The sequence below is a fragment of the Monodelphis domestica genome, chromosome 7, assembly GCF_027887165.1.
Source record: "Monodelphis domestica isolate mMonDom1 chromosome 7, mMonDom1.pri, whole genome shotgun sequence".
In the NCBI taxonomy this organism is placed as follows: domain Eukaryota; kingdom Metazoa; phylum Chordata; class Mammalia; order Didelphimorphia; family Didelphidae; genus Monodelphis; species Monodelphis domestica.
This window is the reverse complement of record NC_077233.1, coordinates 264,729,700-264,757,121: the sequence shown is the minus strand read 5'-3', so window position 1 is coordinate 264,757,121 and position 27,422 is coordinate 264,729,700. Positions and strand designations below refer to the sequence as shown.

At 42.8% G+C, this 27,422-nt stretch overlaps 1 protein-coding gene across 2 annotated transcripts; it reads right to left on the bottom strand.

Moving 5' to 3' along the window:
* Window positions 1-23: 23 nt before the first annotated feature.
* ITGAD (integrin subunit alpha D) lies at window positions 24-25,852 on the bottom strand. 2 transcript variants are annotated; one of them, XM_056806725.1, is made up of 30 exons: window positions 25,731-25,852; window positions 22,849-22,954; window positions 22,198-22,301; window positions 19,541-19,611; window positions 19,030-19,144; window positions 18,147-18,277; window positions 17,828-17,973; window positions 16,315-16,468; window positions 15,978-16,128; window positions 14,962-15,035; window positions 14,667-14,790; window positions 14,347-14,489; window positions 13,888-14,028; window positions 13,580-13,789; window positions 12,529-12,659; window positions 12,262-12,419; window positions 11,995-12,149; window positions 11,544-11,675; window positions 10,355-10,428; window positions 7,480-7,621; window positions 7,255-7,371; window positions 5,002-5,081; window positions 4,222-4,305; window positions 2,509-2,587; window positions 2,204-2,311; window positions 1,802-1,885; window positions 1,423-1,536; window positions 979-1,080; window positions 619-729; window positions 24-389 (listed from the first exon to the last, which is right to left on the bottom strand). In XM_056806725.1, the coding sequence occupies exons 1-30, from the start codon at window positions 25,759-25,761 to the stop codon at window positions 276-278; spliced, it is 3,486 nt and encodes a 1,161-aa protein (XP_056662703.1). In that variant the 5' UTR covers window positions 25,762-25,852; the 3' UTR covers window positions 24-275. The 2 variants fall into 2 exon arrangements, with proteins under 2 accessions (XP_056662703.1, XP_056662704.1); XM_056806726.1 differs by having other exon boundaries at window positions 1,802-1,882.
* Window positions 25,853-27,422: the final 1,570 nt, after the last annotated feature.

The window sequence follows — 27,422 nt, the reverse complement described above, 5'->3', positions numbered from 1 at the left end:
GGAAAACTTGACAATGGAAAGCACACATTTCACATTCTCATTTAATATGGCAAGAACAAACATGGAAGCCAGCTGCTATTTGCATACAGCGAGTTTTAACTAGTTTCCTTCTTTGTAAAGACTGATAGACGTGTGTAAAATGCAAAATTTCTACTACTTACTGGGGAAAGTGATAGCACATAACAGGAAAACAAAATTACCCTACATGGGTGGCATCTCTGCTAAGATTACCCACGTAGCCCTCATGTGGGAAGACTGAGCAACAGGAGAAACAGTTACTTTGGGGCAGTCAAATCATCTGTCAAGGAGTTGGAATCTTCATTGCTGAAATGGGTACTCTGGATGTTTTCCTCAATCATTTCTTTGTAGTGACGTTTGAAGAAGCCAAGCTGGGGGAGGGGGAAAGATGGAAAGGGAACATGAATCAGGAGTGCAAGTGAATCAGGACATCACAGAAAAAAGAAAAGGGCTAACTATAGAAATGTTGGGGAGTGGGGAAAAGCTGGTGAAAAGGGAAAAAGGAAAAGAGAAAAAAGTGGGGGAGAAAGACAGATGGAAAAGGGGGAACAGGGATCCTTATCAGAAGAGGAACATTGCAAGGAACACAGAGAATCTTACCCGGAAGAGACCAGCTGTTATGAGCAGCAGCAGCAGAAGTCCCCCCACAGTGCTGCCAGCAATAAGGGGGATGGGGTTGTGGATTTCATATTCCTCCAGGGTTGTTTCTATCTAATTTCATGGAAGAACCCATCAAAAGAGATCAGGCACCTGGCTGACAAACCTCATCCCCACTTCAGACCTTGAGCCCTTTGCTTTTAACCTTACTCTTCCCTATCCCCAGGACCTGCTCCAGGTAGGGGAAATCTCCAGGTCCCACTGCTAACACAAACTGGCTGCTTACACAGTTACATCTATCATGATAGTTCCATTGAATCATGTCCCAAGAGCAGAGTTCACCATTACCTTCCCAACACATACCTGGGATTTCAAAAAGGCCTCTTGTCCTTGAAGTTGGGAATATACGGATTCATTAAAAATGATTTCCGCTGAACTTTTGACCAGCCACTTCTTCTTCAGGGTCTGCCAAAGAGAGTTGGGGGGGCAGCTGGGTAGCTCAGTGGATTGAGAGCTAGCCCTAGAGATGGGAGGTCCTAGGTTCAAATCTGGCCTCAGACACTTCCCAGCTGTGTGACCCTGGGCAAGTCACTTGACCCCCATTGCCTAGCCCTTACCACTCTTCTGCCTTGGAGCCAATACACAGTATTGACTCCAAGACGGAAGGTAAGGGTTAAAAAAAAAAAAAAAAGAGAGTTTGGATTTTCTGTTTCTGGAGGCAGCCACAAAGTATAGGAGCTGGGTCTGGCTCTAAGCTGGCAAAGCAACCAGCTCTGAATAAAAGTTTCATGTCTAATCTTTACTTACTTGGCTCACCCAGAAAAAGCTGAGGTTGCCTTTTAGAGTGAAGTCAAGCTCTTCTTGGACACCCAAAGAGGAGATATCACATTTGATTTTGAGGCAAACCGCAATGGAACAGTCCTGGAAGGGAGGAAACAAGTAAGTCTGGGGAAGTCAACTTGAGGGTAGATAATAAGAAAAAGAAAATGCAGATTGGTCTGATTTGGGGTGTGGTGAATGTTTGCAAGCCAATATTATGTTACTATATAGTATCAGAGGGATAGGATTCTTACTCTGGAATTGAGAAGTTCTGTTCTTTCTTTAGCTTCCCTTACTCTCTCATCCCCCCTCCAACCCTATGTATGGGCAGCTGGTTCTGGGGGCAGGTCCTGGGATTAGTCCTCACCAGCACAGAGCTCGTCTGAATCTGGGTCCGGAAGTCAGAATGATTTGGAGAGCTCCTCTCTGAGACACATGGAAGTGGGATCTTCTGGAGAGAAAGAGAGAGAGAGAGAGAAAGAGAGAGAGAGAGAGAGAGAGAGAGAGAGAGAGAGAGAGAGAGAGAGAGAGAGAGAGAGAGAGAGAGAGAGAGAGAGAGAGAGAGAGAGAAACAGAGAGAGAGAGAGAGAGAGAGAGAGAGGGAGGGAGGGAGGGAGAGAGAGAGAGAGAGAGAGAGAGAGGGAGGGAGAGAGAGAAAGAGAGAGGGCACTGGTGATTTAATGACAAAATATAATAGACACTTGCTTTGTTAGATACATAATTACTCTGGGATGTGAGGCAAGAATTCCTAGAATCAATGTTAGGGCACCTGGGGGGACTCGACTGTGGTTACATCCCACACAGTCATCCTATTTAGCTCCACAGGGACCCAGAAGTTAATGCTGCTGGGCAGATCCTGCTTACTGAGATTGTTCACCTGCCAAAAGAAGAAAGAAAGCTCAATATGATAAATACTAAATTCTCATTCCTTCATCCCAAATCCTTCTTCTGTCTTAGTCTTGCCCAGGCCCACTTGGCTATTCCTTCCTTAATCATACATAACCTCCCCACCTACTATTGGTCTTTTTTCAATTTCTGACCAGAACCCAGAAGCTGTAGTCTCCATCCTCTCACTTGGTATCTGTGCTTGACCTCTTGGCTTTTCTTCTCCTCGGAAGCAGAAAAATTTAAGTACTTAGTGGATTCTTCCTTGCTGGAGAGAAAGGAACTATTGGTGAAAAGCAGGTCTTTGGGAAGCCCCCATTCATTCCCCTGACTTAGTGTGTCTACATATTGGACTAAATACACAGTCCTAAATTGCTGATTGTGCACACACAGATATGTGAAACATGTTCATGCCAATATGGAGCAAGAGTCCCACCAAATTAATAATGATGGACATCTATGGGTTCCCCCCCACTAAAATCCTTACCTTCCATCTTGGAATCAATATTATTTATTGGTTCCAAGGCAGAAGAGTGGTAAGGGCTAGGCAATGGGGGTCAAGTGACTTGCCCAGGGTCATGCAGCTAAGGAAGTGTCTGAGGCCAGATCTGAACCCAGGACCTCCCATCTCTGGGCCTGACTCTCAATCCACTGAGCTACCTAGTTGCCCCTTGGACATCTAAGGTTTGCAAAATTTACATACATTGACTTTTTTGAATCTCCTAATGACCTTGTGCAATAGGTATTAAAGGAATCATTATCCCCATTTTACAAATGAGGAAATTGAGGCTAACAAAGGTTAAATAAATTTGCCCATAGCTAGTTGTATCCAAGAGAGGATTCTTACCTGGTTCTTCTTGATACCTTTGAAGTCCAGCATTTTATCATTCATTATGCCATGCTGGCTCTTATAGGAATGAATAAATGTAGCTGTGGGTGTTTAGGGGTGGTAGGTAGGTCTAAGCGCTTAATGTGAGTCGAGAACAAGCATGCAATATAGCTCTAGGTTGTAAGTAGTAAAATAAGAGGGTGGGAAAAGCAATCCTTCTACTAGTATAGTCATAGAAATGTGCAGATGAGAATCAGTGCTCAGTATGAATCCTAGAACGTTGGGGTTAGAAGAGCTCTTGGAGATGATTCCATCCAATCTGTTCCTTGGGTGGCCCAGGGAATTTTAGAGTGGTGAGGAACATGCCAGTGCTTCCACACAGATGGCTGATTAACCTAGACCCGTTCAAAAAGTGTAGGATTGCCCAAATTCTTCTGTAATTTTATTTTCAGCCAACACAAGCTTCTTTATGCTCTCCAACGCATGCCCAATTCTTCTGTCTCACGTGTAGAGAACCAGATTTAGTATCTCCAAGAGGCCAAGCCATTTGGTGGCCTCCCTCCAAAACAAGAAAATGGAAACCCAACACTCAAATTCCAGAACAGTGAACAGACTAGAAGCCTTTTTAATCCCCTGCTTCCTGAAATAGGCAGACTGGTAGCAGCGGTGCTCGCTCCCCATGCCACTTGACGTTATTGACTCATTTCTGGTCTAGTGTCGTGCTCTTAAAAATAGTGTTCCTTTCAAGTCCTCTGAGTTCTCACTTCCTTTTACACTGCTTGGCACTCCTGTTCTTCACTTACAAAACCTAGTTCTTTTATCTGGAATGTTACCCTGGGCTCCACAGAAACCTTAGCCTTTTCCTTCCTCTATGTGGCTTCAGGCCACATCCTACTTGAGGGTGTGTGCCTCCCACATCAGATCATTCAGAAAAGTCCCGATCTTAGAGAAATAAATTCACTTTGACATTTAGACAACAAGTACAAAGAAGCAGGGCTCTCAGGCCAAAAGAAGACTAAAGGGGCAGTTGAGGCCATGGCATGAGTTTTGCCAGTGGCCAAGAGAGTGGATACCTGCTGATCACCACGTAGACAGCATACTTGACTGGTACCTCTAGTTCGAAGGTGGTCTTGTGGGACTTGGGTGTGCTATTTTCACTGAAATGAAAGCGAAGGGAGGTTATTCTGTCCTAATTAGCTTATCTGATATTCCCTTTAAATCATCTCTGCCTCATTTATGCTCCAGTATCTGGAATGCTTTTGCTTTTTATCTGGACCTTTTTCTCCCTTAATTAGTTCTAAGGAAGAAGAATGGTAAAGATTAGGCAATTGAGGTTAAGTGACTTATCCAGGATCTCACAGCTAGAAATTATCTAAGGCCAGATTGATGCCAGGACGTCCTATCTCCAAGCCTGGCTTCCTTTTCCACAGAGCCCCAATCCTGTTCCTTTTGTGACTACGTCCCCTCTCCTACATAGTGGAGCTTTCACAGCTCCACTTTCCTTAAGAATCATTTTCTAATTCCATCAGTTCCAAATTGTCTTGTATTTACTTATGTTGTTTCATCTCAATCAGATGTAAACTTCTTGAAGGCAAGGACTACTTTAGAAAATTACCCAGAGTTCGATCAAGAACACATGTGACACCCAGTGGAATCATGCATTGGCTATGGGGGGTGGGGGGGGGGGAGGAAAAGAAAATGATCTTTGTCTTTAATGAATAATGCTTGGAAATGATCAAATAAAGTATTATTAAAAAAAAAAAAAAGAAAATTACCCAGTGCCTGGTACCTAGTAAGTGTTTGCTAAGTTGAATGGAACCATCTGGGGAAGGCTTCATGCATCCTGGGCTCACCTGCTCACTTTGGCCTTCATAAGCACCTTGGCTCCAAGGGTGGCAGTGGGAGAGATATCAAACGTTGCTACAAAAGTGACCTGGGAAGGAAGGAATAGGAAATCACTGAAAATGGAAATTCTTCACATCCTTTGCTTCTTCGATATCCTCCGTAGGTGCCCAACACAGTAAGAAGCACATAGCAGGGGCTTAATTTGGATTTATTTATTTATTATAGGGTAACAATGAAATCGGGTTATAAAAAATGCCATTCTGTAGTGAGTGCTCCCAGAGGCAGCCTTCTTTCCCAAAGTTGCCAGAATGAGCTTGGGATCTCATTGGCTTTTGTTTCATGGAACATCTCAATGGATATTACTGATTTGATGTTAATAGTGTTCAACATCTTGAGCTGGTCCTTGGACTTGGCTTTTTTTTTTTTTTAACTCTACCTTCTTAGAATGGATACTAAGTAAGGTTCCAAGGCAGAAGAGCAGTAAGGGCTAGGGAGCAGGGTCGGGGTGGGGGGTGGTATCAAGTGAGTTGCTCAGGGTCACACAACTAGGAAATGCCTGAAGTCATATATGAACTCAGGGCCTTCCTTCTCCAGGCCTGACTTTCAATCCACCAAGTTATGAAGCTGCTTTTAAAAGGAGATGGGTCAGGTGGCTCAGTGGATAGAGAACTAAGCCTGGAGATGGGAGGTCCTGGGTTCAAATTTGACCTCAAATACTTCCTAGCTATATGACCCTGAGCAAGTCACTTAACCCCCATTGCCTACCCCTTACTGCTCGTCTGCCTTCAAACTAATACTTGGTATCCATTCTAAGGTGAAGATTAAAAATAAAACAAAAAGGAAATGGGGACCTTTCAGAAGAGTTACAGAGGAAGAGTCAAAAGAAATGTCAGAGAAACAAGAGGTCCTATTAAGGGAAAAGACATAAGAATCTCCAGAGAGGTCCTCCTGAAGGAAATGGGAGAAAGGGGAGAGATGCATGCCCAGACAGACACACAGGGCAGGACATGGCCCTGCAGAGAAACCAATATTTCCACTTGGCCTCTAAAGGGAACTCTGTGCATTTAAGGTCTAGCAATAGATGGTAACTTGGGAGGAGACAAAATAGGGATGCACAACCTCAGCTCTCCAGGGAAGTCCACAAAACTAAAACCTAAGAATTGGCAAAGCAGGGCATTTATGCTGAAGAACAATTCAGCTTAGCCCATCCTTGATCCTGAGTGGCCTGCAGGTGCACAAGGAAGGTGACGCTCATCAGAAGAAACGGTTACTAGAAGCTATTCAAAAAATAAGGAGAAAAAAGAGGTTATGACTGTAAAGAAGAGTTCAGATACAAGTCCTCAACCTCGTGTTTTGGGGTGAGGTCAAAGTGAATTAAAGAAATTATTACTGGGAGATGGCACCAAAGCAAACCTTGCTTTGGTCCCACGGATCAGGGTTCAACTGACACTTGGGTTATAATTTCAATGTAAAGCTTTATATAGTGAAAACATTTCCCAATTCCAACTGATAGCTCAATGATTTCAGGTAACATCCTGTAAAACACAATTCTCTAGAACAAAAATATCTATAGTTTCCTGGAGGTCACTGTTGAGGTACACATAACGTTATGCAATGATCCTGTTGTAAGATTGCATTTCAATCACTATAGCCATATTTTGAGCTTGTCATTAAAAAGAACCTAGAGTGTGTGTTGGGGAGAGGGGGGAGATGAATCACTTTGTTTAGTCAAGGATTCCTTTGTTGGAGACAGCTAGGTGGCATAATAGAGTGCTAGGCCTGGAATCAGGAGGACCTAGGTTCAAATCTGGTCTCAGATATTCCTTAGTTGTGTGACCCTGGGCAAGTCATTTAACCATGTTTATTACCCTGTAGTTGCTTTCTGCATTAGAGATGTTACTAAGTTGTTACTACATTACTTAGAGTTGTTACTACATTACTAAGACAGAAAATGAGAGTTAAAAAAAAAAAAGACTTCCTTTGTGATATGAATAATTGCCCTTAATTTACCTAATTTTGTAAGTGTGGATTTTCTGTATATTGGACAAATTAATGAATATTCAATGTGAATAGTATTATTAACTAATTGAAATGCAGTTCCTCTATTAGAGTAGGGTTCCATATCAAGAAAAGAAAAAGCAAAGATGAGAAAATTGTAGCAGGAGAGGATCATGAGCAAAGATGAAGAGAAGAAAATAAGAAAGGAGAAAAAAGGAACAAAAGGAGAGACTAAAGGATGTGGGAAAGTAGGAGACATTAACCTCAGCTCCTTCCTGGAAGATGGGGTGATTGATGCTGCAGCTGGTACTCTTCAGGGTCTTGTTCTCTGGCACTGCCGCCTCACATGCAAGACGCATAGATCGTTGAGGACGCCAGTTCTGGGGAGGTGTATGAGACAAAAAACAGCCGATGATGCAAAAAGACAAGGAAACTAGGGGGAGGAGAGAGAGGCATTAGGAACCCTATCATGTGAATATAGCGTTTACCTGGGTCAGTGACACTCGTCGATAGGACAATCCTGGGGGATAGAAGAAGGTAACCATCGTCCGATACGAATCTTCCCCCTGATTTTTCACGGTTACTGTCACATTCAACTCCAGATTACTCCCAACCACTAGGAGTTGTAGCCTGCAGGGAGAAAGGGTTAGGGTTAGAGTTATGACTTACTTGGGAGGCTGACTGTTGCAAAATTGATTATTGATTTCTAGTTAAGAGTTTTGTTCATCCTAATAGTCGTCAGTAGGATGCAACTTTATCAGTAACCAAGCTTTAAGGCTTTGAGGCTATTGAGTGCCAACACTCAATAGACAAGTAAAACAAGGTACCAGTTGAGGGGGATAAGAAAGATAGATGAAGGATTATCAAGCTGGTCACAAAATGTTTATCTAAGGCTGAATTCCAGTGGTACAGAGAGTGGTAGATAAAAGACTTTCCAAAGAATATTCTGGGGAGAAGACTATGTTCCGCTCCATAACACCATGAATTCTCTAGTAAGCGTCTGATCTGAGAGGACACTGTGGGGTTGGTTCTTACAAGAGAATGTTGGCCTAATTTGGGTTTTCTAGTCACTGTGATGGGTGAACAGTCATAGTCAGGTGGTCATACAGTGTAATTAAAAACCAATTACATCCAGGAAGTGATGCAGAGCGAAAGGAGCAGAACCAGGAAAACATTGTACACAGAGACTGATACACTGTGGTACAATCGAAGGTGATGGACTTCTCCATTAGTGGCAATGCAGTGTCCCTGAACAATCTGCAGGGATCTAAAAAACACTATCCACAAGCAGAGGATAAACTGTGGGAGTAAAAACACCGATGAAAAGCAACTGCCTGACTACAGGGGTGGAGGGGATACGACTGAGGAGAGACTCTAAATGAACACTATAATGCAAATACCAACAACAGGGAAATGGGTTCGAGTCAAGAACACATGGGATAACCAGTGGAATCATGCGTCGGCTATGGGAGAGGGAAAGGTGGGGGGGGGGAGGGGAGGAAAAGAAAATGATCTTTGTTTCCAATGAATAATGTATGGAAACGACCAAATAAAATAACGTTTAAAAAAAAACAATTACAATCCTACTTTGGGGGACATTTCTGGACCTTCTGTAACCACTGAACTACATAAAAACACTATCTTAATTGCATCAGGGGTCTTTGATTACTGAAGAACCATCAACTTATAGTATTGGTAAATGGTAGCCTTAACAATAAATAGATAATGCTAAAACTTTTTGTACCTTGGGCTCTCATTATTGCAGACTTATGTGACATTTTTGAAAGAGAAACATGGAAATAAAGGGGCAGCAGCTCTGAGAATATACAGCCTCCTTGAACTACAATATATAATTTCTTGAACATGGCTCTCTACCTCTCTATTACAGGCTTTTTCATTAGTAGCCCCCCATGCCTAGAATTTCTTTTTTCATCATCTCTGCCTCCTGGCTTTCTTAGTTTTCTTTAAATCATCTTCATTAAGAAGCTTTCCCTGATATTCCTTAGGACTAGTGCCTTCCTCCTGAAATTACCTCCAATTTATCCTGTATGTATTTGACTTATACATAGTTGTTTGTATGTTGTCTCCTTCATTAGATTGTGAGCTCTTTGAGATATTTTTTGCCATTCTTTGCCTGGCACACAGTAGGCACTTACTAAGTGTTTTTTGTCTTGCCTTGATTTCACAAAAGGAATCTAGAATTTTCCAGTAAAAGTCAACAGATTGTTGGAAGAACTAGAAGCTAGCAGCTAGTTACTGGCATTTTGGTTCTTTAAGGAGTGATTTCAGACCTATATCTAATTTCTGCAGGTTAGACAAGACATTGAAAGTAGAGAACTGGGGCAGATAGGTAGCACAGTAGATAGAGCATCAGGTCTGTAGTTAAGAGGACCTGTTTTCAACCTGGCTTCAGATATTTCCTAGCTAGGTGATCCTGGGCAAGTCACTTAACCCTATTTGCCTAGCCCTTGTCTCTCTTCTGAGAGAGAAAGAAAGAAAGAAAGAAAGAAAGAAAGAAAGAAAGAAAGAAAGAAAGAAAGAAAGAAAGAAAGAAAGAAAGAAAGAAAGAAAGAAAGAAAGAAAGAGAGAAAGAGAGAAAGAGAGAAAGAGAGAAAGAGAGAGAAGAGAGAAAGAGAGAAAGAGAGAAAGAAAGAAAGAAAGAAAGAAAGAAAGAAAGAAAGAAAGAAAGAAAGGAAGGAAGGAAGGAAGGAAGGAAGGAAGGAAGGAAGGAAGGAAGGAAGGGAGGGAGGAAGGGAGGAAGGAAGGAAGAAAAGAAAATAAGCCAAGTAAGAGGTCAAAAAGGAGTCTACTTTCTCATGACCCTTCACAGAAATGACAGATATGGCCAAAGAAAACAAAACTGTCTGAAATCACTGTAGTGATGGGCTCCAGGCTTCTTTTGAGGATAACATAGCTGCCTCTTCAAAGTTCCTGGTAACAGTTGCTCCCTTCGTGACCCATAGATCTTACCTTCTTCATTGTAGAACACAATAAAATTGATAATAGACACATTAAAAGAATTAAAAGAAGAAGTTAAATCCTGAGAAAAGTGATAAAAAGTAAAGGGGAAATTGAATGCATCCCAGGAATATTGGGACAAGGTGATAATGTAATTACAAAAATAATTAGGGCTAGCATTTATCCAGCATTTTTAGGTTGGTAAAACAGAAAATTTAGAGATTAGTGTCAAAAATATGAAGATTACAAGAATTGGTCATTGTAATCAGTAGAGTAAATTATAAGACAATGATAGCAGGCACCGTTGAAATGGAAAAGCAACTGGAAGAGTCTTGGAGGTAGGAGTAATGGAGGAAGGAAATGGACAGCCAAAAGAGGGAACTTTAGAAAGAACAGCTCACTTACCCTGAGAAATGGAAAGTAATGCTGAGGTCATCCTCACAGAAATGATCTGTTCCACAGTTCTTCTCAAAAGGGAACTGCAAGAAAAAGGCCTTCCTGATCTATTCAAATCCAGCATCTGAATCTTGAGCCCATTCCCCCCCCCCACCCCCCAGCCCTCCAGAACTTAGAAATTCTGGCTATGCCAATGAATAAGGATTTATTGCACAATCTACCAGGTGGTCTATGTTTGGGGATAGTCAGAGGAAGACTAGGACAGTAGAGCTGTAACTAGCAATTCTAATGCCTGGGACAAATCCAGGAGAAGATTTTAACTTCAGGAAAGAGGCATAGGGTAGTAGAGGCAGTGCAATAGCACTGAGTCATTCTAGAGAGGAGAGAGAGGTGGTTGAATAAAGTCCCCAAAGTGGGTATACTAGGGAGTCCCACCAGGAGACCTCTTCCTGAACTTTCTCCTCCAGGGTTGGAGTTGGGAAGAGAAGAGAAAGATGGGAGGTGGGAAGTATGGCAGTGGAGTTTGAGAGGGGCAGAACCTTCAGGGCACTTCATGGCAGAGGATCTATAGAAGATTATGAAGTAAGGCAGTAAGCCATGGAGGAAAATTAGGACAACTGGTCATGAAGGAAACTTCCATTCCGGGATATTGGCAGATTGGTACAAAGCTCTATTTGCTTGTCACATAGTTAGTTAGTTAGTTAGTTAGTTAGTTAGTTAGTTAGTTAGTTAGACAAGATCTTTTCCCTAAAGAAACGTATAATGTAATGGGAAGAAAAGATGGACAGATATTGAAAAAATCAGAAAACTAGTGTTAAGCAGTTTAGTATTTATTTTATGTGCAACAGGATTTCAGAGAAGGGAGAACTTGATATAGGCTAGAGTTGTTGGGAGTAAACTTCAGGAAGGAGACAGAATCTGTGTTAAACCTTAAAGAATCGGTAGGGTTTCGATAGCCAGAAAGGAGTAGGAAGGGCTTATTAGAAGGGAAGTGTGAGATGGCACCTTAAGGACAGTGAGATTGACAGGGCAATCTACTTTAGGGGATAGCAGGAAATAAGTGTGGATGTATAGAACGGAGAAGATTAAGGAAGGCCTTAAATAACAAGCAGAGGAACTTTGAGTTGGTCTAATAGCTGGGCAATAATGAATCACTGTAGATGCTTGAGAGGGAGAATAACACATTTTAGAGACTCACGTGGGAGGTAAAGAGGTTCTGGGAACCCACTTCTAGAACAGGTCTGAGATTCCTAGATGAGGTGATGTGCTGTCCCACTAGAGAGAAGTTGAGGCGTAGACTGATGGGGGTCACTGAGTCCTCCACACAATACTGAGAAAGAACACACATCAATGACCCAAGTACATTGACTCTTAGTGATGCCTTTGATCTCACTCTTTTTTTCAGACTGAGGCACAGTCTCCATTTCACTCTTTCTCATACCCACGAGGTTAACACCTCTGCTTTTCTCAGCCTCTGACCTTTCTTGGGTACCAAGTCATCTATGCTTCTTTCCCCTTGTCTAATTTCCATCTTTCCCGCCTTCACCCACCTTCTAACCAGATTGAGAGTGTTTTGCTCCCCAAATGTGCATTCATCAGTCAAAATTTCCCTTTTCTTCCAAAATCCAGACATCCTATCATTGACTCACAGGTAATAGCAGTTTCACAGTCTCACAGTGATTCCCCAGTCCCAGAGTTTTAACTCGAGTTAGTGTCCAGTTCTTTGTTTCAGCAAATGTGGCCCGAGGACTCAGGCGTCCGGCATCCAGAGCAAGGTCATAAGCCACAGAGCTTTGGACATCACCTGGAGGTGAAACCATGAAGTAGAGATGGCAGAGCCTGGAACTCCTGTGTGGGTGGGGACCAGATAATATAGGAGGGATGGGGATTGCCAGGTCTGATGGTAGAATACTCACCCAGCTGGTCAGGAGTATTTTTATATATAGTAAGGCAAATTACAGCAGCCCCTGCTTCCTGGTTGGTAGTTTCCTGTCCCCAGCACTCAAATACAGATCTTGGCAACTCTGGAGGTGTGAATGTTATTGACACGTCAACTCTTAGCACTGGACGTGTCCTGTGGAATATAAAACAGGGATCTGTGGGTTCTGGAAGGAGAGTGGACTGTGCAGAAGTAGTGTATTAATGATTAGAAGACAGAAGGGAAGAGGTGGGGTTCTTCTCACCTGAGCAGCAGCACCTGTCCCTTTGCTCCCACAGTCACATCCAAGAGCCCATCCTGGGTGAGGTCTTGTCCCCCACTTAGGGACTGCCCAAAATATTGGAGTGTGGGGGAAAGGAGGGAACCACTGATTCTCTGGGAGTGAAATCATGAAAGGATCAGAGATTATGGGAAGTTCAGTGGCCCTCCCTCTACAATCTGGCTCCAATCTACCTTTCCAGACTCATTTCATATTCATCCTTCTCTCATCCTTCATTATAACCAAACTGGGACTACGAGCCATTGCCTTAATTTGATTTCTGTTTCTGTACCCTGCATAGACTCCTCCCGTACCTTCTTTCTACCTCTCAGAATTCTTAGTTAGCTGAGATGTCACCTTCTCCATGGAGCCTTCTCTAATTCCTGCAGCTGAAAGGATTCTCTTCTTCATCAGATTGGTCTAGATCATGTAATAGACTTATCTGTGTACCTGCAATATTTGTAGTCATAGAACCAAAACGACTTGAGGGAAAGACCCAGGTCATTTTCTGTCTATGTGTTATAGCTTCCCAGTAGAATGTAAGCTCCTTGAAGACAGGATCTGTTTAGTTTTTTTTCCTGGACTCATTCTCTAACACTTAATTCAGTTCATAACACCTAGTGTTTTACTAAGTACATGTAGTAGGCACATAAGAAATATTTTTTTTTTAAACCCCTTATGTCTCAGAATCAGTACAAGTATGAGTCTCAAGTCAGGTAAGGGTTGAGCAATTAGGGTTAAGTGACTTGCCCAGAGTCACACAGCTAGGGAGTATCTGAGGTCAGATTTGAACCCAGGACCTCCTGTCTCCAGAACTGGCACTCTATCCACTAAGTCACCTAGCTGTCCCATAAGAAATGTTTAGTTGAATCAAACTGAATTAATAATGTCTCTAATCAAATGCCACAGGGTTTTAGCCTCTTTTGCTGGACATTTTTATCAATGACTTGGATGAAAGCATAGCTGAATGTAACTAGCTAGCTTCAGAGGTTCCCCCCAGCTGTGATATGACACATGTCTAGGAATAATTCCTTACCTGGCTATAGGAAGGATTGATACTGGCTCCAGATACACCATGAAACAAGTAGATGGCTCCCTTGTTTTCTTCCTCCCCAGGTGCCCCCACAACTACATCTTTTATTTTGTCCCCATTGGTGTCCCCTGCTACAGCCAGTGCTTCCCCAAAACGGCCCAAGGGATGCCCCTGATGTCCCCGTAGAACAACTTCGCAGGTCCATTTGGCCCTCTGAAAAGTGAAAATCATGAGAGGTTCTGAAACTCACATAACCCTTCAAATCGTGTACTTTAGACATGCAATCCCGCCCCAGACATCAGCTGCCTTACCTGGCGAGGTAAGGGACAGATGGCCACCTGGCCTCCTCGGTTTTGTTCATAGTAATAGGGGGCTCCAATGAGGATCAGGTCAGTATTGCTGTCTTGGTTGACATCAATGGAACAGAGGGTGGCCCCAAAATAGGATCCAATCTGACACGACAGATTCTGAAGTCATATCCCCTTCCCTCTTCAGAAGAAGTCACTTCTGAAGACTGTAGTCCCTCTATTTCTCCAGATTCAAGAGCCATCTTTCTTGGTGCTCTAAATTTCCCTCAGAGAACACACACACACACACACACACACACACACACACACACGCACACGCACACGCACACGCACACACACACGCACACGCACACACACTATCTCTTGCTCTCCCTCTTTCTCATGCTTCATTTCTATCTCTCTGGCCCCATATCCTTTTTTTCTCACACATACTCAACAGAACTGTTCTTCTTAATTCCTTACCTGTGTCCCTTTGACTTCAGCCTCCTGCTTCCATGTGCCATCCACATCAGTGAAGACGATAACCTTTCCTGTGTGCTGATATCTAGGTGCTCCCAGAACAAGTCTCTGAACTCTGTTCCAAGTGGCTACCGTAGTGGAGTAACCTGAAGAGACAACGCTTCTGTGGATCCCTATATTCCCCAGTGCCTTTTGTCTTCTGCCCTCCTGATGGGGTGTGGTGGGCACATCTAAGGAAGCATTTCTCTTCCAAACTTAAGAGCTCTTTCTCCCTACTTAAACTTCCCATCCTCTTCTCCACCCCACCTTCAGATTCTCCTTACCCAGATAAGCATCATTCATGTCCTCTTTGGATGTCTTGATAAAGACAGGATCCTCATTTGATGAGTATAAGGCTACACCTCCAGACCAGTCGAAACTCCCTACAGTTCCTAGGACTGGTCCCATCTGAAGCCAGAAAAATAGTTAGAGCCAGAGACGTTGAGGTAATGGAATTTCCCCAGCCCCGAAAGAAGTACCTGTCATGGTCATTAAAAAAAATCTCCCCCTTACCTGCTTATAATCCTCCCCTTCTTTCCCATCTCCACATAACCCTCACCTAGTGAGGGACTCACTCACATATGAAAGGGCAGCACTGAAGCCAGCCTGGGACATCTCATGCCGGAAGGAGATGCTGCTTTTGGATTGAGTGCCTGTGGGGACACAACACCCCTGATTCTGGGGGGGGGGCCTCTGGAAACTTCAAAGGTTGAGATTGAGTAGAGGGGACAAACTTTGACGCTAACAGCTGGTAGTTTATTCTAAGGAGAGAATGTTGTGAATGCTATTTCCAACTTCTCACCAGAGGAGGCCCGGTTATGACAAGAAATCCATCAAGGCTAGGGGATTGTCTCTAGGGCATTCAATCAATCAATCAACACTTATTAGGCACCAACTAAACGCCTGGCCTGTACTAGGTTTTGAGGCTATAAAGAAAAATCAGACTATCTTTGCCATCAAGAAGCATATTCTAGCAAAGGAGACAATACTTTCATGTGTAAGAACATGCAAAATAAATACAAGGCAATTTTGTGGGTGTCACTGGTGCATGGAGGGCTCAGGAAAGGTCTCTTATAGGTTTTGATACTTGAGCTGAGATTTGAAGGAAATTAGGGATTCCGAGAGTCATAAATAAGGAGGAAGTGCATTCCAGGCATGGGAAAATGAGAGAAGTGCATTGTCATATGTAAGGAACATTGAGAAGACCATTTGTGAGGGTTGGGGGACACCTAGGTGACTCAGTAGATAGAAAGCCAGTCCCAAAGACAGGGGTTCAAATCTGGCCTCAGACACTTCCTAGCTGTGTAACCCTGGGCAAGTAATTTAAACTCATTTGCTTAGTCCTTACCTCTCTTCGGCCATAGTATTCATTCTAAGATGAAAGGTAAGGGTTTTTTAAAAAGCTTTTTTGGCTAGACTGCAGAATGCAAGAAGGGGAGTATATATATTCCAGGTACCTGGAAAGGTAGGTTGCAGAGTTTTCAGAGACAAACAGGGAACTAGAATTTGGAGTCCAAATTGGGATCAGCATTGCTTTAGTCTATAGCACGTGGTCTACAGCAGCACTTTAGTCTTTAGTTGGGCTTCCAACCTACCTTCAATGGAAAAGATCTTCTCTTGAAGGTCCTCCTGGATGGTCTTTAGAGCACTGAAGTTATCCACCTGGAACACATGCTCCTTTGCAGGTTGTGATGCAATTATGTTTAGCTCCTCCTGGGCACTGGCATACTCGAAAGCATCTCCCACCTGCCATCAGCAAACAGTGGCAGAGTCTGAAGGGGACAGACTCTCACACCTGAAGCATGGGCTCTCTCAGGAAGGATTCCTGTCTTCCAGGAAGGGGCAGGGATAGCAATCTCAGGGACCAAAAGTAGGGGGAAGATGTGCCTTTTTGGGGGGAGAAGCAATAGGTGGGGAAAATGGGCCCCGTACCCCAATTGCGTATCGGATGATCCCTGCCTGTTCTGCCTCGGGGATGACGTCTTTATATTGTAGTTTATCTTGGTATTTCTCTCCATCTGTGATTACAATGAGGATCTTAGTGGCATTCTTCCGAGCTCCATTCCGGCTTTGAAATAATTCTGTTCTACTCAAGGAAAGGAAAGGGACAAAACTTCATGGAGATTTTTCCCCCACTGAATAAAGACAACTTTTGTTGAGAAGAAAAATGTAATAGAGTAATAGCCGATATCTGCCAATAAAACTGAGAAAGGGATGGTTCAGGGAAACAGGAGAGGTAGTGAGGACAGGTGGACTTAAGAAACATGCAGCTTTAGGTGAGGACATTCATTTAGGTTCTATGGTAATAAAAAAAAAAACATTGCCTTCTTTCTTAGACTCTATTGGTTCTATCGGTTCTCAAGCAGTATGAGAGGCAACATGAGTTAAGTGACTTGCCCAGGGTCACCCTGCTAGGAAGTCTCTGAGGCCAGATGTGAGTTCAGGACCTCCCATCTCCAGCTTTGAGCTTTTTGGACTCAATACACTGAGCCATCTAGCTACCCCAACCCCACCTCTGGTTCTATAACATTTTAAGTGTGACTTCTTAGGGTCAGAAATGATGCTTTCTTCTTTCTAGCTCCACAGACCTTAATTTTTAGGTAAGCATTAGGTGTGGGCTTGGAGTCAGGAAGACCTGAGTTCAAATCTAGCCTTAGATATGTACTAATTGAGTGCCCTTAGACAAGTCACTTAGCTACTATTTGCTTCAGTTTCCTCACCTATAAGATAGGGACAAAAATAGCACCCACCTAAACCAAGATTGTTGTAAGGATCACTGAGAGAATAATTGTAAAGTCTTTAGTGCATTGTAAATAAACTATCCTGGCACTGAGTAAATACTATATACATATTAATATTGTGGATTACATTCCTTTTTTTTTTTTTAAACCCTTACCTTCCGTCTTAGAGTCAATACTGGGTATTGGCTCCAAGGCAGAAGAGTGGTAAGGGCTAGGCAATGGGGGTCAAGTGACTTGCCCAGGGTCACACAGCTGGGAAGTGGCTGAGGCCAGATTTGAACCTAGGACCTCCCATCTCTAGGGCTAGCTCTCAATCCACTGAGCTACCCAGCTGCCCCTGTGGATTACATTCCTGAAGGAGTAGCTGTCACCACTCTCTTAAGGCCTGAAGTCTGTGTTCAAAGCTGAGTCCTAGTTGTCGGGCTTGGCATGGTTCTGCTCCTCCTGAGTGAGGAGAAGGTGAAATGCTCTTGGGTAGTGGTTAATTCTTCCCTCAGGAAGACCTGGAAGAGCACAACAGTTCAAGTTGCCTCTGTGGGTACCTTCCCGGCTTCAGTAGGACCCAGGTGTCTTCTGGGAGGGTGATGAAGCAGGTGGTAGCGTAGAACACCAACTTTCAGTTTAGAGAGAGTGAATCAGTCAGAGCGTCCCTGAGATGCAAGTGGTTTAAGTGGAAGGAAGCAGGTAAGAAGGAGGGGGCTTACACTACTTTTCTGATGGCTGTGGCAGTGTAGGTCAAACCCCGCAGCTGCAAAATTGGATTCACTAGATTGCCCCAATTGGTGCTTCTTTGGAAGTCAGCAAAGGTGAAATGTATTTTCAGGCGGTTCGAATATTGCATCAATGAGAACTGGAAAAGCCAAGAGGAAGTAGTTGGAAAGGTGGCTGCCACTTCTCTCCGATCCCAACCCAGAAAGTCATTCCTCCATCCTCCATCCAACCAACTCAAATCCCTATTGCCAAGGTAAATGCCCCCTGGGGCCCAGAGATAGTAGAAACTAGACCTCCCCTCCCAGTCCTCACCAGTGTGTTGGTCTCTTTGAATTGATTGATTACAGCTCTGACAAAACTCTTCATTTGCTGAAAGTCATGGGAGTCGATGCTGGTGGAGCCATCGATCACAAAGACAATGTCATTTTCTTGCTTCGGGCACTCTGTGAGTTATGAAAAGAGAGAGGCATGCGGTTCACAAAGTGATCTTGGAAGTCTTTTGGACAGAAACGTTTCCTTCCAAATAGGACAGAGGACTTAGCGTTTTAAGGGATCTTGGCGGTAATTTAGACCAACCTCCCATGCCACGCAGGAGTTTCCTCCATATTTTAGTGGATGCCTAGTGTTTGAATTCTTCAAATCATGGGGAGCTCCCTAGAGTAGGGACTTTTCAACCCTCACCAAAGCAGAACCTAACAAATCGTGAGTGCTGTGGGAAGAATTCCCACTCCTTTCCCTAGTGCCTGCTTCCTATACTGTACCAGAAATCCCTTGTCCTGACATTAGAATATTAGATTCCCTTTTCACTCACTCCGACACAGAACATGGGTTTGGGCTTTGGCACAGAACTAGAAGAGCCTCCATCAGGATTTCTAGGTTAGGTTGGATGCGTCCTGGCGTAGCCAGGCACATATCCAGGTTGGTCCCACACTTGAGTTCCTTGTGACCCAGGGTTCTTTGCTGAAACACCCAGGTGTCTCGTATTTGAATAACAATGCAGAAATTGTTTGTGTCTGTCATGTCTACAATGACCAACAATTCCCAATTTTCCACAATAGACCCAATTTCAAGAAAAGCTCTTTGTAACAAGATCCTGCAGAAAGAAGATCTTTGGTTAGAAGTCATGTTCCAAATTTTGGTTCTGGACAACACGGTTATCATGCATGGGAATATGGTCGCCCCTACTGTGACTTACCCTGTAGGGCTGCTGGAATTGTTTTTTGTTGCTGAAGCTTTGAATCCAGCACAAAACAGAAACCCTTCATGTATATATTCTTTCCACAGACTTGGTGTACTGTAGGTCCGCAGGCCTGGGGAGAAGATGGATTTGAGAAAGGGGACTGACCCCAGGGGAAAAGGTATTCTGCTCTGGGTGGTTCACTGGTTTTAGAGCCAGGCTTAGAGACTGGAGGTCCTGGGTTCAAATCTAACCTCAGACACTTCCTAGCCATATGTCCCTGGGCAAGTCACTTTGCCCCCATTCCCTAGCCCTTATGGCTCTTTTGCCTTGGAAGCAATACATGGTATTGTTTCCAAAAAAAATTTTTTTTTTAATTCCCAGTGCTTGGCATATAGTAGGCACTTAATAAATGCTTGCTGACTTGATTCTTCTCCTGTTTTCTAACTTCTTCCACATCTAGATATTGTATCTTTTGGTACCCTACCCATCCCACCCTATAGTTGTCCTGTGACCCAGGAGAACTCACCAGTAATTGTGAGGAGTTTGGACCAGTAGCCAGAGAGAGCCCCAGGGACATGTTCACTGCCTCTTGGGGGACTGGAGAGACACAGACATGTATAATGATCAGACAGTCATGGTCACGCAATGTACATGGGTATAAAGAGCTAAAGGGACAAGGAATTTCATTTTAAGAAAGGCAGTGGATTGGGCAGCCAGGTTGATCAGTGGAGAGTAAGCCAGGCCTGGAGACAGGAAGTCCTGGGTTCAAATCTGGTCTCAGACCCTTCCTAACTGTGTGATCCTAGGCAGGTCATTTAATCCCAAGCCTAATCGTTCCTGCTCCTCTGACTTGGAGCCAAGAGTATCAATTCTAAGACCGAAGGTAAGAGTTTTTATAAAAACAAATAAAGGATGGAGGTGGGAGTCCTAAGAACAAGAGGGTTAACATCTATCTCGTCTAGGAGGAAGGGAAGCAGAAGTGTCCATCCCTGGGCTCTGGGATTCACTGAATTGGGTCCCTTTGGGGGTTATCCAGTTTTTTCTCAGGACCAACCTCAGGACCTTGGCCCTTGGCCCTGAGACTTTAATTTGCTTTCCTTTCTTGTTCTTTGCTGAGCTCTAAACCTCAACCCAAACCAGAACTCCTGCCGTCCCAAGTCCTTGACCCAACTTGGCTTGCTGGGTACAGACATTGGCTGCAATCAACTAATGAACATTGATGAAGTGTCCTTTATATTGGGCAGGTGCTGCGTATATGAAGACAAATGAAACCACTTGGAACTTAGGTACACATAAATATGTATGGATGTGCATATACACATAATGCAGATGGAGTTGAAAGAAGCTAGATCAAGGAAGACTTTTGAACTCTAGAAGGAGGTTCTACAGTTGATTTTGAAGGAAATTGGGGGTGCTCAGAGGCAGAGGTGAGGAAAGGTATTCCAGGAAAGGGGGCGCCTATGCAAGGTGCCAACGTGGGAGATTGAGCCCCATGTGTGACAAATAGCCAAAAGACCAGTTTGACTGGACTGAAGAATGTCTGAAGGGGGCTAATGTATGATAAACTGGAAAAAGGGAGGTTGCAGTCAGGTTGTGAGGGCCTCGAACGACAAGAAAGGAATCTGAATTTGATTCTAGAGACGGTAGGGAACATCTCAGATTTGTCAAGCAAGGAAATGGCATGGTCAGACCCGTGCTTTAGGAAAATCACTGGGCAGCCCAGTGGAGGTTTGGAGTGGGGAGAGATGTGGGATAGGCAGGCCAATTAAAATGCTGTTGCTTTGGAATAGTCCATCTGGGGAGGCAATAAGAAACTCACTTTAGAGTGGTGTTCATGTGAGGAGAATTCGGGGACAAGACACAGTAGATATTGTGAGGTTATGATTGACAGGATTGTATGAGAAGGACAACAGAAAGTAAGGATCTGAGGATGACTTTGAAGTTTTGAGTCTGGGGGACTGGAGGGACAGTGGTGCTCTTCAAAGAAATAGAGAAGTTTAGAAGAGGGATGGATATCCTTTCTCCTTCTCCTGCTACCATTCCATGACTAAGGGATGCCTAATTTGATCCCCTACTGCCACACTCTTTAGACCAGTGATGGCTAAATTTTTAGAGACAAGAGTGCTGGGCCCTACCCCACCCTCAGGACTGAGTGCCATGCCCCCCCCCAACAGAGTGCTAGGCATGCCCAGCCTTCCCTTTACCCCACACAGGGGAGAAGGAAGTGCTCCTATTGGGCTGCAGGACAGAGGGGTGGGTGCAGTGAGGAATGTCCTCTGTGAATGTAGAGAGGGGGAGGGGAGTGGCCCAAGCACTCTGCTCCCCTCCAGTTCTACCACCTGTGGGTTGCCCACCTTACCTGCTATGCACTCCCATTAGGCTGCTGGGTAGGGGCACAATGGAGAGGGGGAGGGGAGCAGCTCCTCCAGAGTCCCTCTGACTTTCTAGTAATGAACTTTTTAGGGGTGGGGAAGGTGGTTGTGTGCCCACAGAGAATGTTCTGCTTCCCATCTTTGGCACCTGTGCCATAAGTTCACCATCACTACTCTAGACCATATGAGCACATTTTTTAGGGTTTATTTATAAGGGCAAGGAAAATATACATACTTGAAAATAACTAATTAGGGAAAGTAATTAGAAGTATATATAAAAGAAAACAAAATGGACCTGACCCAGTGGGACTTAATTTCTAAGTTCTTCTTTCTAAAATTCTTTTTTTAATCTTTAAGACTGATGTTAGTCCATGATCCTTTCTTAGGCTTGAATACTGGACTCCTCCAAACACATGCAATTTAGGAATTACTCACGTAAGAATTCTGGACTGAACTCATTGGTCTGTTTGAATATCCTGGACTCACTCTCAGCCAATCAGAAAGCTTCCTGATTTCAATGTAGCTTTTTGGCTAGTTAAATCCACATCCCTACCTAATGACTTTCTTTTATTTTCCTTCTAACCACCAAGGGAAGTGCAAGAAAACCCAAACAGATAAAGAGGATAATAGTCTTATCACTACAAAAATAAGAGTAATTCACCCAAACATAGACAACCCCAAAAAGTTAACAAAAAGTCATCACTTAGGAATCTGGAAGAGAAAACCAAGAATGGAAGGGAGCAGAGACTCATCAGATACCAGATGGCAATGGAAAAGGTGAGAACTGAAAACAAGGGTGAACAGTACTTACTCTGTAAGGGGATGGGCACACATCTTCCAGTATCATATTTACACTCATAGAGTCTCCCTGTTTGGCTGTCAGAAACCTTCACCAAGGGAGCTCCCACCACAAGCCTGGGGGTTTAGAGAGGTTGAAAGGGGACACAAAGGACAAAATGACAAAAATATTAGGACTCATGAAGGAAGATAAAAAAAAGGGAGTTATTGGAGTTCATGGCTTCATGGCTTTTTCTTGGGGGGAGGTCATTGTAAGAATTGAGCCACCTTCCCCACCCCCACCCCAGGGAAGTAGGTTGATTCAGTTGTTCCTCTTTTCCCATGTAGTATTAGAGTGTATTCCTTTAGTTGCTGGGAGAGTTGCCAGTAAGGGTAAAGCTTGAACCTTGGGTCTGACATGTGAGCCCCCTGTTTACTCTCATAACTCCCTAGAATATCACATAGAACTGTCTTAGAAGTGAGGAGCTTTGTCCACTCGAGGATGGTCAGGTGCACTTGAGGATAGATTTTTAGCATCTTTCGCAAAGAGTAATCTTGAAGTATTCCTGGTGGAAGGATCAAAGTGGCATCTCACTCCTCTCCCAGATCTGCTCATAGGGAGCCTGAACCTAGAAAGCCTGGAAAGAAGAAGGCTTCCACAAGTACCGTGTCCAGCAATACTTACCGGAATCCTTCCAATTGGACCACACTCTGCCCAAAACCAGCTGCATCCTTCTGGAAAATAATCGGATGTTTGATGTCCAAGTTGAATCCATGACAAGAGGCCAGGGCTAGGAATATATATACGATTAATCATGGGATCCTAGATCTAGAGCTTTCTGGAAGGGATGTCAAAGACCATGTAGTCCAACTCTCTCATTTGATAAATGAGATACTGTAAACAACATGTCCTAAAGTAATCTTAAGAAGGGAGGAGGAGGAACCTCCCATGCCAATGGGGTTCACATTCCAATAGCCAACACCCACTATCAATAGGAAATTTTTCAAGTATGAAATTTCCCAATGGTGAAATTTCCAACATTTATAAGTCTAAGAAATTTTAAGGTTTACAATGCCAAGGCCCCGATTTCCTCAACCAACCTTTATATCACATGGACTCAGTGTTCATCACTGACCTGTTTCTTAACTTTAAAAAGACTATATAAACTCCATGGGTCACAGTTTCCTAATCAATATCAATCCATCAGTAACAGAATCAAGACAAGGGTCAAGAATGTGCACTTTTCATCATATTTCCCAGTAGCTGAGGGACAAGAGTTATGAGGCATTTCATGTTTTCCTCCCTAAACAATGTCTTTCTGTTTTAACATATTGCTATCCCTTAAAAAGTTATTCTCTCTCTCTTTTTCTTTCTTTCATTTTTCTTTCTCCCTTCTCTCTCTCTCTCTCTCTCTCTCTCTCTCTCTCTCTCTCTCTCTCTCTCTCTCTCTCTCTCTCTCTCTCTCTCTCTCTTTCTCGCTCTCTCTCTCTCTCCCTCTCTCTCTCTTCTTTCCTTAAAGGATTCATTAATTAGTTTGTTACATTGAAATTCCCAGGCAACTCTCCTCCCTCCATCCCTTCCCCCCATTAGAGAAGTTATCCTTTGACAAAAAGACATAAGTATAAATAAGACTATTTCTTGATTATTTCAATTTATCAGTTCTTTTTCCAGAAGTGGACATATATAAGCCATTCTTCAAACAGTGCTTCTGTTGCTGTATATGATGTTTTCCTGGTTCTACTCATTTCACTCTTTATAATTTCATGTAGGTCTTTCCATATTTAAAAAAAAATTAACCTGATCACCATTTCTTATGGTGCAGTAATCTCTTTCTTATAAACTTCTAGACATCCTCTTCCCCTTAGTGTGAGAAATTTGAGTCAAATAGCAAGAACCAAAAAGAATCTGGAGAGGAGAGGGGCAATGTTTAAGCAGAGAATGGGAAAGTGATGGCGGTTAAAATCACTGGGAATGGAAAACCTGGAACTCAGAAAAAACTGAGGCATAAATGTAAAGAACTAGTGATCAAGGCCCTGGAGACCCTGTCATAACTGCCGTGTCATCTCTTCTTAGTTGGAAAAACTTCTCATCCTCCAACCCTACACTGTCAGAGTAGATTAAGTCTTAATAAGTAGTAACTTTTGGTGGGTAGAGAACAGAGAACACTTTCTTTTCTTCAGACATTTATCAAGCATCTCTTAGGAGTAATACGCTGTGCTCAGTGTTGAGATAGATAACCATGAACGATAAAATATGATTGCTGCTGTAATGAAATATATAGTCTGTTAATTTAGATATAATTCTAATTCTAATGCAAGTCCACAATTAACACAAATTCACATTTACAACTTATCAAACTGATTCCTTCACAGCAGCCCTAGGAAAGAGGTAGTGCAAGTATTATTATTCACATTTTACAGATAAGGAAGTTAGGATTCAGAGAGCTTAACTCTCTTAAGAGACACACTACTGGGGGCAGCTGGGTGGCTCAGTGGATTGAGAGCCAGACCTAGAGACAGGAGGTCCTAGGTTCAGATCTGGCCTCAGACACTTCCCAGCTGTGTGACCCTGGGCAAGTCACTTGACCCCCATTGCCTAGCCCTTACCACTCTTCTGCCTTGGAGCCAATATACAGTATTGGCTCCAATACAATATATATACAATATGGAGTATACATATTGTATACTCCATATACAATATGAGTCCAAGACGGAAGGTAAGGGTTTAAAAAAAAGAGAGAGAGAGACACTACTATTAAGGGTTTTAAGAACCAGCAATCTTCACTCTAGTGCTCTTTCCCCTTTAACACACTACTAATCCTTAAAAGGAATATTGAAACAAAACAATAAAATAAAAAGAATACAAAATATGCCATAAGAGAGGCTACTTGTAGCTAGAGGGTTAAGGGGAAACTTCTTGGAACACATGGCATTTGAGTTGGATCTATTGAACTCCCCATCTGGCCACATATTTGGTTTGGCTGTAGTTTGTACCCTCTAGTCTCCATGGCATTGGTTTTCTTTCTTTCTTTTTAATTAATTAATTAGTCTGTTATATTAAAATTCCCAGATATCTCCTACTCTCCTTCCCCTTCCCACCCTAGAGAAAGCATCCTTTGACAAAAAGCTACATGCAAATATAAAACTTCGTCTTGCTAGTTTCTCTTTATTGGTTCTTTCTCTGCAGGTGGACATGCACAAATATTTCTGTTGCTCTATATGATGCTCTCTTTGCTCTGTTTGTTTTGCTCTTCATTATTTCATATAGGTATTCCCTTATTTTTCTCAAAGTGTCCTGCTCATCATTTCTTAGTGTCACAATAGTAATGTTCCTTCACAGTCAATGCCATAAGTTGTATTGGTTTTCTTATTCTTTCCATTACCTCTAGGCTACCTGTCTACCTCACCTCCAACTCTGAGTCTTGCTCTAGTCCCCTTCGCTCCCTTCCTTCCCTCGGTTCTCCATTTTTCCTCCTCAGAATGCCAAGGTGTAGACTACTAGACTGGACTTTCCTGCTTTCCCAATCATCTCATTTCCCTTCCCACCTCCCAACATCCTCCACTCACCAGTGAGCAGGAACACAGCACCAGTTCCCATACTTGGTTGTTGTAGCTGCCTTCTGGATACTGAATAGTGCAAGGACAGAAGAGGAGGAGCAAAACCAATTGCTGACAAAAGTTCAACGTTGCTGGGGAGGTAGCTCAATAAGTTACTTAGAGCTGCAAATGGGGTTGGAGAATTTGGGTTAATTATATAACAGAAGTAGCAAGCAAAAGAGCATACTTTGCAACCAAACAACTGCCCTTTCCCACAACCGTCTGGGCTTTTTTTACAGAGCACAAGCATCCTGTTTTACCTTTCATTCTCTCTACTAGGCTCCACAATTTGATCAGGACCCAGATGCAGCACTGAGCAGGGCTTGCTTAAAAGGAGGAAGGAGACTTAAGGACAGATTCTTGGCAGGTGAGGGAGAAGGAGGCTTGAGGTAATCCCATAGAGTTCATCAATGCCTTTTGATTTTGCATTGAATAATAATTTCTGGAAATGCCTCTCTAGTCTCCAAATTAAAAGTTCCCTTGTTAATAAAGAAAAACTCTATTAATAAAAAAAACCAAAACTGTAAATAAGCCCCAAACTAGCTAATGCAGGCAGACCAACATTTCTAATTTGGTAACCTACTTCTTTGTTGAGAAAAGTAGGCTTCGTGCTTTTAAAAATCCTTACCTTCTGTCTTAGTATCAGTTCTAAAACAGAAGGGTAGCAAGAGCCAAGCAATTGGGGTTAAGTGACTTTCCCAGGGTCATATGGCTAGGGGTCGAGTTTGAACCCAGGACCTCCTGACTTCAGGCCTGGCATTCTTTCCACTGTGCTGCCTAGCTGCCTCATTACTGGATTTTAAATTTCTCAGTTTGGCTTTGTTTTAGAAAAATTTTCAATTACTTTGTAGTCACTTTCTTTTAGGACAAATTATTTCATTCTTTATCTGTTCATACACATCTTTGTTTATCTGAATTCTCCATTTCCACTTTTTATTGAATAATTATATTCCATCACATATATAAATAACATTTCAGTCATTTCCAGTTTTTAACTTAGTATTTTATTTTCCCCCAATTACATGTAAAAATAATTTTTAACATTTAAAAAATTTGAACTCTAAATTCCTCCTCTCACTGAAGCAATTTGGCAAGCAATTTGATATATTACATGCAAAACATTTCCATATTGTCTGTTGTCCTTTGTAATGAAAGAGGACTGAAATTTTTGGCTTGATGTATAGTATATCCAGTTATGGCTAATCAGTCCAATATGAGCTCAGAATGCTCTACCACAGGTTAGGCATAAGTAGCCAATATGAACATTTGAGATGGTGATATCTCAAAATTTGCTCTTTTGAGCTATGTAAAAGTTAAAATTAAATCTCATTAATAAAGCTCTTAAAAGAGAATATTATTATTGAGATTTAATTTTAACTTTTTGATGCAGCAAGTATGGTGGTAAGGTGGGGATGGCTGAAATGGCTAATCAGCCATGGGCACATGGTCTTTGTTTTGTGTCTTCTTTTTTCTTTGATTTCTAATGATCTTTAATAAACCTCCTAAAATATAATATTTTTATTATTGAGATTTAATTTTAAATTTTACAGCTATTGCAATTTTGCTTTGCCCATGAAGCACAGAGTCTTCTTGGATATGGCTGTACTATTCATGTCTCGCAATTGATACCAAAGTTATTCAAAGACGGTTGGCTTTGAATTG

Bases quoted from the DNA above. Each gene is read 5' to 3' on its own strand.
- ITGAD (XM_056806725.1), bottom strand. From the start codon at position 25,761: ATGGGAACTGGTGCTGTGTTCCTGCTCACTG. The intron at 16,469-17,827 runs GTAAGCCCCCTC...TTCCTTGAGTAG, and splicing joins ACAGCCATCAGAAAAGTAGT to AACAGAATTATTTCAAAGCC. The intron at 2,312-2,508 runs GTGAGAGGATGG...TTCTTTTGGCAG, and splicing joins AGGTCAAGCACAGATACCAA to GTGAACAATCTCAGTAAGCA.